The 14,455-nt window shown below is 39.4% G+C and overlaps 1 protein-coding gene across 1 annotated transcript in view; it reads right to left on the bottom strand.

Moving 5' to 3' along the window:
- The window catches only part of LOC134348058 (limbic system-associated membrane protein-like), a 2,069,602-nt gene that overhangs the window by 1,267,572 nt on the left and 787,575 nt on the right, over nt 1-14,455 (bottom strand). The window contains exon 3 of the mRNA XM_063050863.1: nt 12,896-12,984. Within this exon, the coding sequence (XP_062906933.1) occupies nt 12,896-12,908 (13 nt within the window). The 5' untranslated portion in view covers nt 12,909-12,984. The remainder of the gene's footprint in view (nt 1-12,895; nt 12,985-14,455) is intronic.

A 14,455-nucleotide genomic window follows, 5' to 3' on the forward strand; every position in this document is an offset into this window, starting at 1 on the left:
TTTTACTTTTTACTATACTGTAAATATCTGTTTTACTACAGTATATTGTTAAACAGTTCTTCAGCCCAAGCACCATCGCTGTCTTTTCAACAGCAAAGTAAATGCCATCTGGCACACTGATAAAGTAACTTCTTGTGCCAGATGGTATTTATTTCATTGCACGCCAATCATATTTAAAAAAAACTCAGAACTACAGAACAGCAACAGAAGCTCTAAAGTCCTTATCCCTGGGAGAGGAAGGGTCTTTGCCTGGAAGATATATGAAATTGTGTGATGAAACTGGAAGACACAGGGTCAATCAGCCTTTAGCCCAGGGCAGAAGATCCTGGTGAGCTGCATTTGGTGGCCTATGCCCCAGAAGGGGTGACGGGTTTAAGATGAAGACATTGAAAATATTCCTGAAAGTTACTGCAAGTGGGAAGATAAAAGACATGGACCACATGAGCTTAGTTGTCATCTAAAAAATAACCCAGTGATAGAGTTGTCAGAATGCCAACTGTATTTCAGCTGTTATTTATGTACTGAAATAAGATTTTCATCAAAGCATCTCCTTTTGATAAATATTCAGAAATATATGTCAGATATATTGATCAATTTGTCTGATGATTTAGTACAGATACATCAGTCACCAGATGTCTTTTGAACGTAGAACTCACAAGAATAATGACCAAATACTGTGCAAATTTAGAGCTGATCCTGATGCAGCAATTAAAAACTCTTCTTCCCCCTAAAGAAAATCGAAACAAAGCTGCTCATTCAGTTTCCCTTCAATGAAAAGCCTTTATCAGATACATGTCATCCATCAATCTGTATGTCTGAACATTACGATTTCTGAGTATATATAGATTTGTATTGTTGGGAAAATCCGATGCCATCTGGTTGATTTCCTTTGGCTGCAAAGATTCTAATTGAATCAGCTAATGAGGTGACTCTAGCAAAACATTGTGATTGGCAAACTAAGCTTTCTTAATGGGAGCCAAAGAATAAAACTTGATAGTAAAATTAAGGAGAAAATTGAGCATACAAGATTCCCCAAATTCTTTTCATTTCACCAGTTCAGCATAAAAGGGAAAATTACGCATACAAAGAAAAATCTGGAGTAAATCCACTGAATTTAAAACATGTTTTTCTTCAATGGAAACTTGAGTATGGTGTCTTTAAACACTGCAAAATTTTGCAGGAGAATTAACAAATAGAAATTTGACATCAAGCTACAAAAGAGGTAAAAGGGTACAGGCATTAAGTGTTAACAACAATTTAGAAGGAAGGGAGAGAGGCAGAAAGGGAACTGCAAACCTTACAGACCAGGTAACTGAAAACATATTCCTCATTTTCAGAGCAAACACATTCGGGGATGTTGATTAACTTGTAATTATTATTTTTTATATTTCACCAACCTGAACCAAAATTAGAGTCACAAAAGCTTTTGTTTCTTGAATATGTCTCATGAGGAGATGTTGCATGAGCTAGGGTTATTTTCTTTTGAGAGAAAGAGGATGAGAGGAGAATTGATAGAGTTGCATAAGATGATAAAAAGCACAGGTAGAGTAAACAGCCAGCACCTTTTCCCCAGGACTGCAATGGCTAATACCAAAGAACATCCTTTTGTGAACTGGAGGCAGATTTAGATAAAATGCCAAAGTTTTTTTTTAAAAGACATAGAATTGAAAGTGTCTGGAATGCATTGTTAGGTGTGTTAGTTGAGGATGATACTGTGGGGTATTTAAGAGACTCTTAAGCGCATGGATGAAAATAAGTGGAGGTTGGCGAGCTATGTAGGAGTGAAGGGCTATAATGACCTTGGAATTGGTTAAAAGATTAGCATAACATCGTGGGCGGAAGAAACTGCACTGTGCTGTACTGTTCCATGTTTTATGCACTAAGCTAAAATGGGAAGAATGAATCCTGCTAAATTCTTCTTTCTGATTTCCAACTTGTGCTTTGCTAACTCAGGATAGATCACAGTTCAAACTGAGATGCTTTTGGGTGAATAACTTGGACAAAGAGCATATATATTTTATGTCTTGTCCTTCAGGTGTAGATATATAGCCAAGCCTTGACCCAAGGTGTCAGCATTCCTATGTTGGCCATCCATTTGTGAAGTGGCTGCTCAGTCTCGTCGATACACAGATGACCCAACATAGGAAGCTAACACCTCAGGACAAGACCCAGCTGTATATCCACACCTAAAGGTCAAGGGACACACCTTTGATGATAACAATGTGCACATTTTGGACAGGGAAGACAGGTGGTTAGAAAAAGGTGTTAAAGAAGCTATCTTTGTCCAACTGGAAAGCCCATCCCTGAACAAATGGAGTATGGTACGACACCGCCTATCAGCTACCTACAATGCAGTCCTAACATCTCTACTCTGACATATCCACAACAGTTCACACCTCCATCCATGCAAAGATAAGACTAGTTACCTCTACAACTCTTAACAACCCTCATGTGATTGCTATACCTTTGAACAATTCACAGAGTTTATAAACCAGGAAACTACCCACCCTGGATCAGAACTGAAGAGGCCTCTTGAATAAGTGGTGAAATGTTTTCTAGACAACACAGCAAGTCCAGTTGCTTTGATTTACTACTGCTTAATATTCAATACCGATGTTTCAATTAATCACACTTTTCCACACAACACAGGAGCAAAACCAAAACAAGTGAGCTTTCGGCACATAAAGCATGATTTTAATTTTGCGTGTACAAACATGGAAGCAAATCAATAAACACAGGCCTAACTCTGATATTACATTCACTGCATTTGATATGAATATTATATTTCAATTCACATTTATAATTTGAGGCATTTTGGAGAAGTTTTGAAACCTGGGTTTAATTCAATTCATTTAAGTTTGGCTTCAAGTAAGGTAATTGTGATCCTTTGGTGAAGAAAGTTAACAACAGTTGTGTATCTTCTAAACTTGAGCATTTTCACCTGCATTTTTAATGCAGGCTCAGAACAGGGCAGGTGCGTATGAGTCACAACCATGGGTGGAAGGTAGAGATGAATGGAATCCAGCAGGAAAGAAAAAAAATCAATAGCTTTACAGAACTTTGGGTGGGAAATCCACCCAATGATCTGCATCAAACTCCATTCCATTTACTTGAAAGACACAAGCTTGGGCTAATTTTCTTTATATCATTATATTTCTTGAGCTGCATAACTCTATCTGCTTTCTATCAAGGGTGTTTCAGAAGCAGAACACCTATACAACTCTGTCCGCAGCCCAGTCATCATCCAGACTTTACTACTGTACATGATGATTCAGGGCAAAGGGACCCTGGATGGCAAATCTGAGCAGGACACTAGGTATTCAGGAACCAGCCTATTGAGCAATTGAAACAGTGTAGGCTGAAGGCATGTCATAAAACAAAAACAAAAAAAAAATAGAAAAAGGCTTTTGCAGAGTTCTTCGTACTTATTCTTTTTTAATGCTGTAGCTAATCCCATATTGGTAATCGTAGTGGCCATTTTCGACAGAACAAATCATGCAAAATGCTATTCATCTGATTCCAGTACTGTTTGTGGAGGGAGGGAACTTTGAGGACTTCTTGTTCTTGTAAGTTACAATACAGCTTATTGTTCAGCCTCAGATATCTTCTTTCTCGTCAGTTGTAATTTGATCACAGTAGCATAGCAGTTGGTGCAATGCTACTACAGCTTGTGGTGTCATAGTTTAGAGTTCAATTCTGGGATTCTCTACAAGAAAGTTTGCACATTCTTCCCATGAACATGTGGGGTAACTTTGGGTGCTCCAGTTTCCTCACACAGTCCAAAGATGCGCCAGTTGGTAAATTAATTGGTCATTGTAAATTGTCCTGTGATTAGGCTAAGGTTAAATAGGTGCGTTTCCGGAGCTTGCTGGACCGAAAAGGCCTGTTCCGTGCTATATCTCTAAATAAGTAAATAAATAAGCTCTCTTGACCTCTCCTGAAACCTTTACAATCTGATGCACTAAAAATATCCAACAATAATCATCTCCTCATTCACAAAAGTCATTCTTTAGCCTTGTAGAAGTACGCCAATACACATTATCAAGCCAAATTTGATACCAGACTTCTGTGTACATACATCTATTGATGCTTCTGGACACATCTTCAGTGATGTTCCTGGAATCATCGGGTGTTTCGGGTCTTTCAACATCATACAACCTCCTCCAGGTGACCCAGCCGGGGCTGATCAGACCCCAGCTTGTGTCCAGATGGCTAGCTACTTATGACCCCATGGCTCCCCTCTTTTGAGCCACAGCCATCTTGAGGCCCTCTCTGCCGCATCGGTGGTGCTGCGGATGGCTCTCCTCTTCCTCTCTCCCTCGATGCCCAAAATGCTGAAGGCCCTAACTAAAGAACGGGCTATGAATCCCCCACGACCAACCTCCACTGGGAGACCCCTCGCTCTCCATCCAGCCTGCTGACAGTTGCTGACCAGTCCTGCGTAATTGGAGAGCTTCCTTTCAAAGGCCTCCTCCAAGCTATCTTCCCATGGGACTGTCAGCTCCAGCAGCACCACTTGCTTAGTAGACTCAGACACTAGGACAATGTCTGGTCGCAGGGTGGTGGCTGCGATATGGTTGGGGAACTTCAGCTGCCCTTCGAGGTCCACCAACAGCTGCCAATCCCTTGCAGAGGTCAGAATGCCTGCAGGTGTTCTTTTGGCAGGTATTGGCTGCTCCCCAGCTCTGACAAAGGCAATGGTCTGCTTGGAGGGTCGGGACCGCTTCGTCCACTCAACTCCTGCACTGACGGCTTCAGCGATGGTCTTCAGGACCTGATCATGCCTCCACCTGTACCGTCCCTCACCAAGTGCCCTTGCACAGCCACTGAGGATGTGCTCCAAAGTTCCTCGCTTGGAGCACAGTGGGCACGCAGATGACTCTGCCTTGCCCCATGTGTGCGGGTTTGATGGGCTTGGAAGCACATCGTACACTGCCTGGATGAGAAATTGGATGCGGTGTGGTTCGGCTTTCCAAAGATCAGCCCAGGTCACTTTCCTCTCAACCGCATTCTCTCATCTTGTCCAAGCTCCCTGTTGCTTCATTCCCACCGCCTTGCAGGCTCTCATCTCCTCCACTACTGCTCTCACCTCCTCCTGAACTAGACGACGCCTTTCCTTCCCTCTGGTGTCCATTTGGGGAGTTGGAAAGGATCCTAGCCCAGCTCGGCCTTGTGTGACCACTTCCACCAGCCTCCTGTGACACAGCCTCGCCTCTGCCTCCTGAACAGCTTCCTCTGCCCTTCACTTCCTGCCAGTACTTACTTGGATCCCTGCTCTAGCCACCTTCGGGTCACTTGAGTCCCTATACTGTAGCACTTCTCTGGCTCTTGTTACCTTGAATTCTTCCTCCAAGGATTTGAAGGGCAGTTGCAGTTTGTTGTGGTGTCCAGGATATAATAAGGGTTGAAGATTTTAAGGAGAAACTTTTAAAAAGCTACAGGTTTTAAGCACCCCCTTTGAGCGGCTCAGTAGTGTAGCGGTTAGCATTACAGTATTACAGCACCACCAAGCCAGGTTCAATTCCCGTCACTGCCTGTAAGGAGTTTGTATGTTCTCCCTGTGACTGCATGGGTTTCTTCCGGGGATTCCAATTTCCCCTCACATTCCAAAGAAATATAAGTTGGTAGGTTAGTTGGTCACAATGGTGTAATTGGGCAACGGGGCTCATTGGGCCTGAAGGGCCAGTTACCATGCTGTGTCTCTAAATAAAAATAAATAAATAAGATGCAGCAATGTTAAAGGCAATATATTTTTCAATAAAGAATTAATCACATTTTTATGACATCAGACATGTGACCTTTAATTAGAGAAACTAAACTTTTATCCTGGGAAAATTTTGTTTCTTATTAATTGCATTAGTCATATCCTTTCAGTCAATATTGCTAATGTCCTGCATCATTACTAGAAATACCATATAAAACTTGTAGATTGAAGGAATTTTTCTTCTTTCTCATTCTTAAGGCAACATTAGACTCTGAAAACACATTACAATCACAGCTACCTGTAACTGGAAATGCAAATGATAAAAAAAAGGTGTAGAAATAAAACATTCTTGCCTTTTCAAGAAGATTCCCCTTAAATGATTATTCTTTGTAATCACTGTTGTATAAGTTCCTATTGAACTTATTATCAAAGTCCTATGAATCAATAAGTACTACAAATCTTGGAAATCGAGTATTTAAGCTGTTACATCTACCTGCACCAAGTTAGCTTGCACTGTGAGATTTGCACATGTATCTAATGAAATGGTATAATATTTATGGATTTGATTCGAGCATTGTCATTTAGTCTCCTTCTCTACTATAATACTGCCTATGATGACCTGCAAGGATGACCCTGACCTAGCTGGATCCAATTGTTTAATTTTAAATGTTACTTCCCTATAGTTTAACAATCAATTATCTGCTTGTATTTTCAGTAGCCTTTATATACATAACAGTTTAACAGTTTAATATGCCTCCAGTGTCTATCATAAGTATAATTCTGGAAGCTTCTTAGCTTCTTTGTTCTGAAGGAATATTTCCTCATTGGCTGATTTTATTTCATTAATTTCCAATTGGATTATCCTTATCTATGGAGTTTTCTTAACTTTGGACAAAAAAAGTAGCTGTTTTATGTTAGGCATTAACACTTTCTTTAGCTTTTCTTCAAAGTAGTAAGACCCCTATCACTGTCCTGTTTCAGTTTTATTTGTTCTATTAAATCTTAAGAAGCAATTGTCAAGCGACATTTTATGCATTTCCCTGACTCCAAAATAACCTGGGATTCAAGATATATCAGAATCCTACAACCGTGTTTTCAGGAAATGCTTGGGAAAGAAGAAGTCAAGGCTTGGCTTTTTTTTTACCTCTTACCTGGGTTGTCATGATCTTTAATTAAATTGTAGTCATAAATTTGTTGAAATTCTCATAGTTTTCTATATATGCTTACTATGAATTCCAAAATAACTTGTGTAGAGCTGGTACAGAGAGAAATGTGTGGGAATGAACAGCAATTACAGAATGAGCTACCTTTGTTAATGAAAGGAAAGGTACGATGCATCCAGAATATCCCTGGTTAGTGGACGACTTCCGTCCACGCCACTGTGATGTAGACGGAAGTCACGTACGAGGCAAGTTACAGCAGTGGTTTGCCATTGTCTTCTGCTGGGTGAGTTTCCAAAGAGATCACCAGCTCGTAACCCAGCATAGATAGAAAGCATGAAGGGGAGCCGGCTGGATTTGAACTCGGGATCTTTTGTCCCGAAGTCCGGCACTGATGCCACTACACCACCAGATACCGGTAAATTTGTCCTCTTCCCCATTGACAAATTGAAAATTTGCTTAAAAGATTACAACAAAGAATCTGATCTTTCTTGCTATTATCAGAGTAGAACTGGGTCAGATAAATAGGAATATGACAAGACCAGGACTCTGATACCAGGAAGTATCACACAGTGCACAAGCAAAATTCCCAGAAGGAATAGAACAGAATCATCTTTTGAAGGATTATCCAATTTTTTATCCATATACTGACTGATCAGAACAATGTAAAAGCATAAAATACAGTGGATTTCAGTTAATTTTTACACATCAGGACCAGTACATTTTAGGCCATGTAAGCTGCTGCCCCAATTAGCCGAAGTTTCAGGTATAAAAAAGACTAGCCACCATTTAACTGAGTAACAAATTATGTATTTAAATGAAATACATAACCAATTAGAATGCTACCAAAACTACAATACTATAAAACTCTGTAGGAATTCTTCCGGAAAACACTGCCACGTTCTATTGATTGATTGTAAATGAAAAAAAAATCAGCGCAGATCCCAATTGCAGATAATGATTGCCTTCAACAATGCATTCCATGATTACATCCTCCAAATCTTCATTTTCCTTGTAACTTTCAAGCAGATTGTTGATACATTCAAAATCTTCAGAGTTTTTAAACTTGTAGAAGTAGTGAAATTGTTTCATTTTCACTCCTGGCTGTTTCTGGCATCTCCCAGCCTGATTGCTTGAAATCGTAGTGAGCAAAACAGTTCTAAATCATCTTACTGCTTATTTCTAGGCAAATGTCTGTGACAAAAACCACCCCTTTTTGAACACAAACACACACAACTGAAACTATTTAAAAATTATTCACTCTAAGCATGGTGTGGTGTCCCTAGTTTGAAACTGTTCAGCAACAGTCTGCAGTCCCAATTGACGAGCATAGTACTCCAAATAAACAAAGGGCTATTTCCTTGATTAGATTTTGTTTTTAAGAGTTGTCACAAAAAAAAGCAGCTGCCCCAATTGACCAGAATCCTCTGTACTCAATTAAACAGCCATTATTTGAAAGTTTCCGTTGGCATGTCAGCAAGACAAAATGAATGCTAAAGTAATGCAATCTGACAGATAGGTACTATTTTGCTGAAAAATGCAATATACTCTACTATTTTCTAACAGCTGCCTTATTCAAAGGTGAAACTGACAAGGTTTATTATATGTACAGAGCTGAATGTCCGGTATAAATGTAATCAATTTGGAATTTGGAGCTCCTACTACATCATTAAATTTTGACCACCAAAACATTTTTTGTTTCAGAAAACAGTTTCTCATTCATTGATTCTCATGCTCAGCAGAATGGTCCCTATAGATAATAAAATGCCTTTGATTAAGCAGTAGATCTTCAAAGCAAACAATTAGAACTTTATAATTTTCTAATGCATTATTGTGCCTTTCGAGTGTTGTATCTTTGCAGGCATCAAAAAATGCCTTAAACTCTCACCAAATGCTTCAAATGGAATATTTATCTATCAAAACTTATCATATTTTTTATAATCCTCCATTAAATCTCCGAAGTTTTAGTTGCTCTTGTGGAACTAGCCCTATGATTTCAATTGCACTTCTGCAAATTATGCTACTCACTCCTGGTATTACCCTGCTAAATCTGCATTAAATGTTTCCTGCATCTATAATGTGCTTTCTACACGAGGGTAAATGAAATTTCACACAGTACTCTAATTATAACTGAACTAAAGTCCAACCTATTCAGTCATTTGTATAGAAGACCCACATTTTTCCACATGAGTATCCAGGATTCATTGAGCAACAGATGGCACATCTGTCACCGAAATGCTCATGGAGTTTTCTGGGATTGCCCATGGTGTAGAATTTAAGGCCATTGATTTCAATAGGGATTCTAAACCTTTAGACAGAGGGAAGAGATGTTTCAATCTATTTAGTTGTTCATTTATTTGCTGAGATACAGTTCGGTGTAGAGTCTTCCAACCCTTCGAGCCGTGCTGCCCACCAATCCCCACAATGACCAATTAACCTACCAACCAGTACGTCATTGGACTGTGGGAGGAAACCGGAGCACCTGGAGGAAACCCATGTGGTCACGGGGCAAGCGTACAAACTCCTTAGAGGCAATGGTGGGGATTGAACCCATGTCATTGGTACTGTAACGCGTTGTGCTAACTACTAGGTCACCATTGTTAACTTGTTACTACAAATTACTTCAATTTATCCATGTTTCCAAATGTATGTCAAAATCCTGCTCAAGTTACTTACAGCTTTGGCTCAAGAAAATGGTCCATTAATAGCCTGCCTCCACCAAGGACTATAACTGTCAGGGAATGGAGCCTCTCCACAAAATTCCTGAACCACAATATCTGATTCCAGGGTGCAGAGTGTCAAAGATTAATAGCCTGCCTCCACCAAGGACTATAACTGTCAGGGAATGGAGCCTCTCCACAAAATTCCTGAACCACAATATCTGATTCCAGGGTGCAGAGTGTCAAAGATTATGAGCCCTTGCATCTCGGTCAGTTAATTATGCAAGTGTAAGGGCTATGAAAAGTGATTCTGAGTACTGGTCTGAGTCAAGCAGAAGACTGGAGAATATATTATCCAGATGTATCACTAAATTTGGTTTAATATTTTCTGCACATTTTGAGAAATAGATGAAATGATTTTGCTTCTATTTTCCCAATCTTTATCTACCTCATCCCTTTGGGAAATTAAGTACAGCAAAGTTTAGGTTATCTATTGAACCACATCCTTTCATATGTGCATATATTCACTTCATTTCTCCCAAACTGAATTTCCTCAGAAGCAAAATCCTTCTGCCAGCAGTGAGACGCCTGTTGTAGTAACTACACACTCACTTTTTGTAGAGCTGCACAGATCATCAGTGGCAAGACACCGTGCAGTGACTGGACCTTGACAGTGACCTTGGACTGTCACATAACCCAGGGAGAAAGTTGGGGATAGTGAAAGATATGCAACATGCAGAATAAGCCTGAGCTTTGAGATAGGTGAAGCTGTTTTGACAGCCAACTAAAGCACCCAGGCATAGCTGGCTGTCAAACCTGTCAAAAGCTAAAAATATTTCCAACTCATTGTGATATTGAAAATTATTCAAAAACCATCAAAATCTGTTAAACCTCAAACAAACACACAGTAATGCACAGAAAGTTAGGTTTCCAAGGTTAACCCATTAAAAGAAAAAACACTTAATATTAATGTTAATATATATCATAAGTAATTCATCCAAATTAATATTAGCTAATATATCTAATTTTATGTAAGATCATTGGCAGATATTTACCTCTATTCAAGTGAATAGACTTGCTGTTCCTCAGCCAGGAAAATCCTCTAGTGGATTGATTCAAGTACTCAAATTGCAGTTGGTGTCCAATGTTAGAACAAAATTGAAAAGTCCTCAAAGAATGGCTTGTAAATTTAGGAGTATTGCATTTGTCATATCCTAATCTCAGTGGCACTTACAGAGAAATGCAGACAATTTCATATAAAATTTATGATTTTTTTATATTAATCACTAGACTGCTGTACATGCCACTAACATTCTCCCATGAAGTACACACCAAATTTGCATGGCTGTCCCCAAATGACAAAGAGAACAATCAGGTTCACATAAGGGAACACAAGAATTGATGGTCAAAAATATATCTACGTCCCATCCAATTTGTCTTCATATGAGGCAATAAAGAAGTGGGTTGATTGATTATATATAGTGCATGATACTGTGGAACGCAAGTCCAAAATATAGAACAGAAAATGGAGAGACCTTCAAGTGGACTGATAATAAACATAAAAGACTATGCAAATGCTGGAATCCAGATCAATGCACTCAAGATGCTGAAGGAACTCTGCAGAACAGGCAGCATCAGGACTAGAAAGGAGGCAGGAAGAAGCCAAAATTAGAAGGCGGGGGGATGGGAAAGGAAATCAAGCTAGTAGGTGATAGGTGAAGCCAGGTGGGCAGGGGAGGGATGATGAAGTAAACAGCAGGGAGGTGATAGCTGGAAGGAGTAAAGGGCTGGAGATGACCAAATCTGATAGGAGAGGAGAGGAGAGTGGACCATAGGAGAAAGGGAAGGAGGAGGGGCTCCAGGGGGAGGTGAGTGGTAGTTGAGGAAAAGAGGAGAGCAAGAGTGGGGAATGGCAGAAAAGAGGAAGGGGGTGAATTACTGGAAATTAGAGAAATCAGTACTCATGCCATCAGGTTGGAGGCTACTCAGACAGCATATGAAGTGCTGCTTCTCCAGCCTGAGAGTAGCCTCACCATGACAGTGGAGGAGGCCATGGGCCAACATGTTGGAATGCGAATAGGGATTGGAATTAAATTGTCAGCCTGCGGGAAGTCCTGCTTTTTGCTGATGAAGCAAAGGTGCTGATAGGACAAGTTTATTAATAGTTCAGTCACTGATTATGTATAGTTATTAAAGTAATGCATGTCTCCTGAAAACACACTATCTCCAAAACAGACCCTTGAGAAAAGTAGCAGAGAACCTTCTCCACATCTTGAAATGCTAATTAAATCTTTAATCTCTTTTAAGACTGTTCAAAATTTTAAAATGCACCAAAAGGAAGCAGATCCTAATGTAACTTTTATGAAGCACTAACAGAAGTTTTGCTGTCTACAAAAGGAAAATGACCAGTCTCGAAAAGGTTAATGATGCAGGAATGAAGGTCTGCTCATATGTTACTGAGAATGGTCAAAGATATCATTTGAAAATATGCCCTGCAGCATACATTTCCGTTCCTTATTAATGCAGATAATGATGAATGCACTGAGTGGGCTGAGCACCATTAAAAAATAATGACTCACAAAATCATTGTGCCTCGCAATATTTTCTGTAATTCTGCTGTATAGAAAATTTTACCTTTGCCCTGGTGGCAATAATAAACACTGTTATACTGCTGAATTGCAGGAGGCAGCTAACTCTGTCACTGACCTTCCAACTTTAGAAGTCTATCACTCTTGCACTTCTTTCATTTGTTCTTGACATTGCACTGAAGCATTAAAAAGAACTCAGTTTTCTATTCTGTAGTTTATCATTTACATTCATCATTTATTATTATTTCTTACTTTTTGGAATACATAAAATTAAGCATTAACCTTTCATGAAGTGAATATGGAGACATACCATGTAACTAAGTAACTGCACGTCTGTATATGCAGTTATATATATAAACTCATAAAAGGTGTATATACAACTTGTTAACACACATGTTCTGATTCACAGTTCTTCACATTGTAAAATACACCCAAATTGCATTCTCTGCAGTCATACTTGATGTTAAGGCAAATTATGTGTTCAAACAAAATGGAAACTAATTGTATTGTTGTGAATTTTAACTATACTGGGAGAAATAATCATGATTATTAACCTTGAGTTCAATTTACCCAAGATCCCACCTGCTCATAATTTCTGTGGCAAAGACCATTGCTATATTCTATACAATTCATTCCAGTATGACCACAGTAAAAAACTGTCTTTCCATAACAAGTCACTTGCGTAAGGAGAAGTCACAAAATAAGAGGCAAATAGCAATTTAATATGGTACTTAACTGATTAATAAAGTAAAAGGTGTAATATACAGCTTCCTCATCACTTACCAACAGAGAGCATTCTACAGTCAACTCTTTCTCCAGTCTTGCCACATTCTGCTCAATACCACAATAAATAACAATCAAAATGACCTTACCTATAAAAAAGAGACACAAAGAATATCATTAACATCTTGCATCTTGATGAAACCATTCCATTTGCAAATTGTAAAAAGATTAATCACTTAACTTTGACATAGATTAGCTGAGCTGAACAATATGTACCTGTATCTGCTGTAAGTTCCTTTTAACTCTGCCAGCTATAGAAAAAGACAGTCTACGGCTTGCCCAATATCATATAAATAATAACAAATTTATAGCTGTTTTACAAACTCCATGCCACCTGCAAACTTACTCATCACACCTTTAATACTAGTTCCTTCTGAAAAATGTTTCCGACACAGTCTTCACTCACAGCTTGAAATTTTTTAATAGTTAAATATACAGAGCCTTTAAGAAGTATTCCCAGAAGTTTTCATGTTTTATTGTTTTACAACATTGAATCACAGTGGATTTAATTCAGCTTTATTGACACCGATCAACAGAAAAGACTCCTTCACGTCAAAGTGAAAACAAATTTCTACAACCTGGTCTAAATTTTTTTACAATTATTAAACACAAAATAATTGACTGCATAATTACTCATCCCCTTCAATTCAGTATCTAGTAGATGCAACTTTGGTAGCAATTACAGCCTTGAGTCTGTGTGGATAGGTCTATCAGCTTTACACATCTGGACACTGCAACTTTCCCCCATTCTTCATTACAAAACTGCTCAAGCTCCGTAAGATTGCATGGGGAACATGAGTGAACAGCCCTTTTCAAGTCCAGCCACAAATTCTCAGTTGGATTGAGGTCTGGGCTCTGACTTGGCCACTCCAGGACATTAACTTGTTGTTTTTCAGGCATTCCTGTGTAGCTTTGGCTTTATGCTTGGGGTCACTGTCTAGCTGCAAACACATCTTCTCCAAAGCTGCAGCTCTCTTGCATTCTACATTAGGATTTCCTCTAGTATTTCCTGTATTTTTCTTTTGACCTTCACAAGCTTTCCAGTGTCTGCTGCAGTGAAGCATCCCCACAGCATGATGGAACCACCACCATGCTTCACAGTAGGGATGCTGCTTCATCTTTCGATGAAACCATAGAACCTTTTCCAGCTGACTTCAGAGTCTCCCACATTCCTTCTGGCAAACATTAGATGAGAGTTTTTTTCAACAGTGGCTTTCTCTTTGCCACTCTCCCAAAAAGCGGAGACTGGTGAAGCACCCGATCAACAGGCTGTATGCACAGTCTCTCCCATCTCAGCCACTGAAGCTTGTAACTTCTCCAGAGTTGTCATAAGTCTCCTTGTGGCCTCCCTCATTGGGCCCCCTTTTTGCTCGGTCACTCAGTTTTTGAGGACGGCCTGCTCTAGGCAGATTTACAGCTGTGCCATATTCTTTCCATTTCTTGATGATTGACTTAACTGTACTCCAACGGATATTCAGTGACTTGGAAATGTTCTTGTATTCCTCTCCTGACCTGTGCTTTTCAATAACCTTTTCACAGAGTTGCTTGGAGTGTTCTTTT

This window comes from Mobula hypostoma, chromosome 6 (genome assembly GCF_963921235.1).
Source record: "Mobula hypostoma chromosome 6, sMobHyp1.1, whole genome shotgun sequence".
NCBI lineage: Eukaryota > Metazoa > Chordata > Chondrichthyes > Myliobatiformes > Myliobatidae > Mobula > Mobula hypostoma.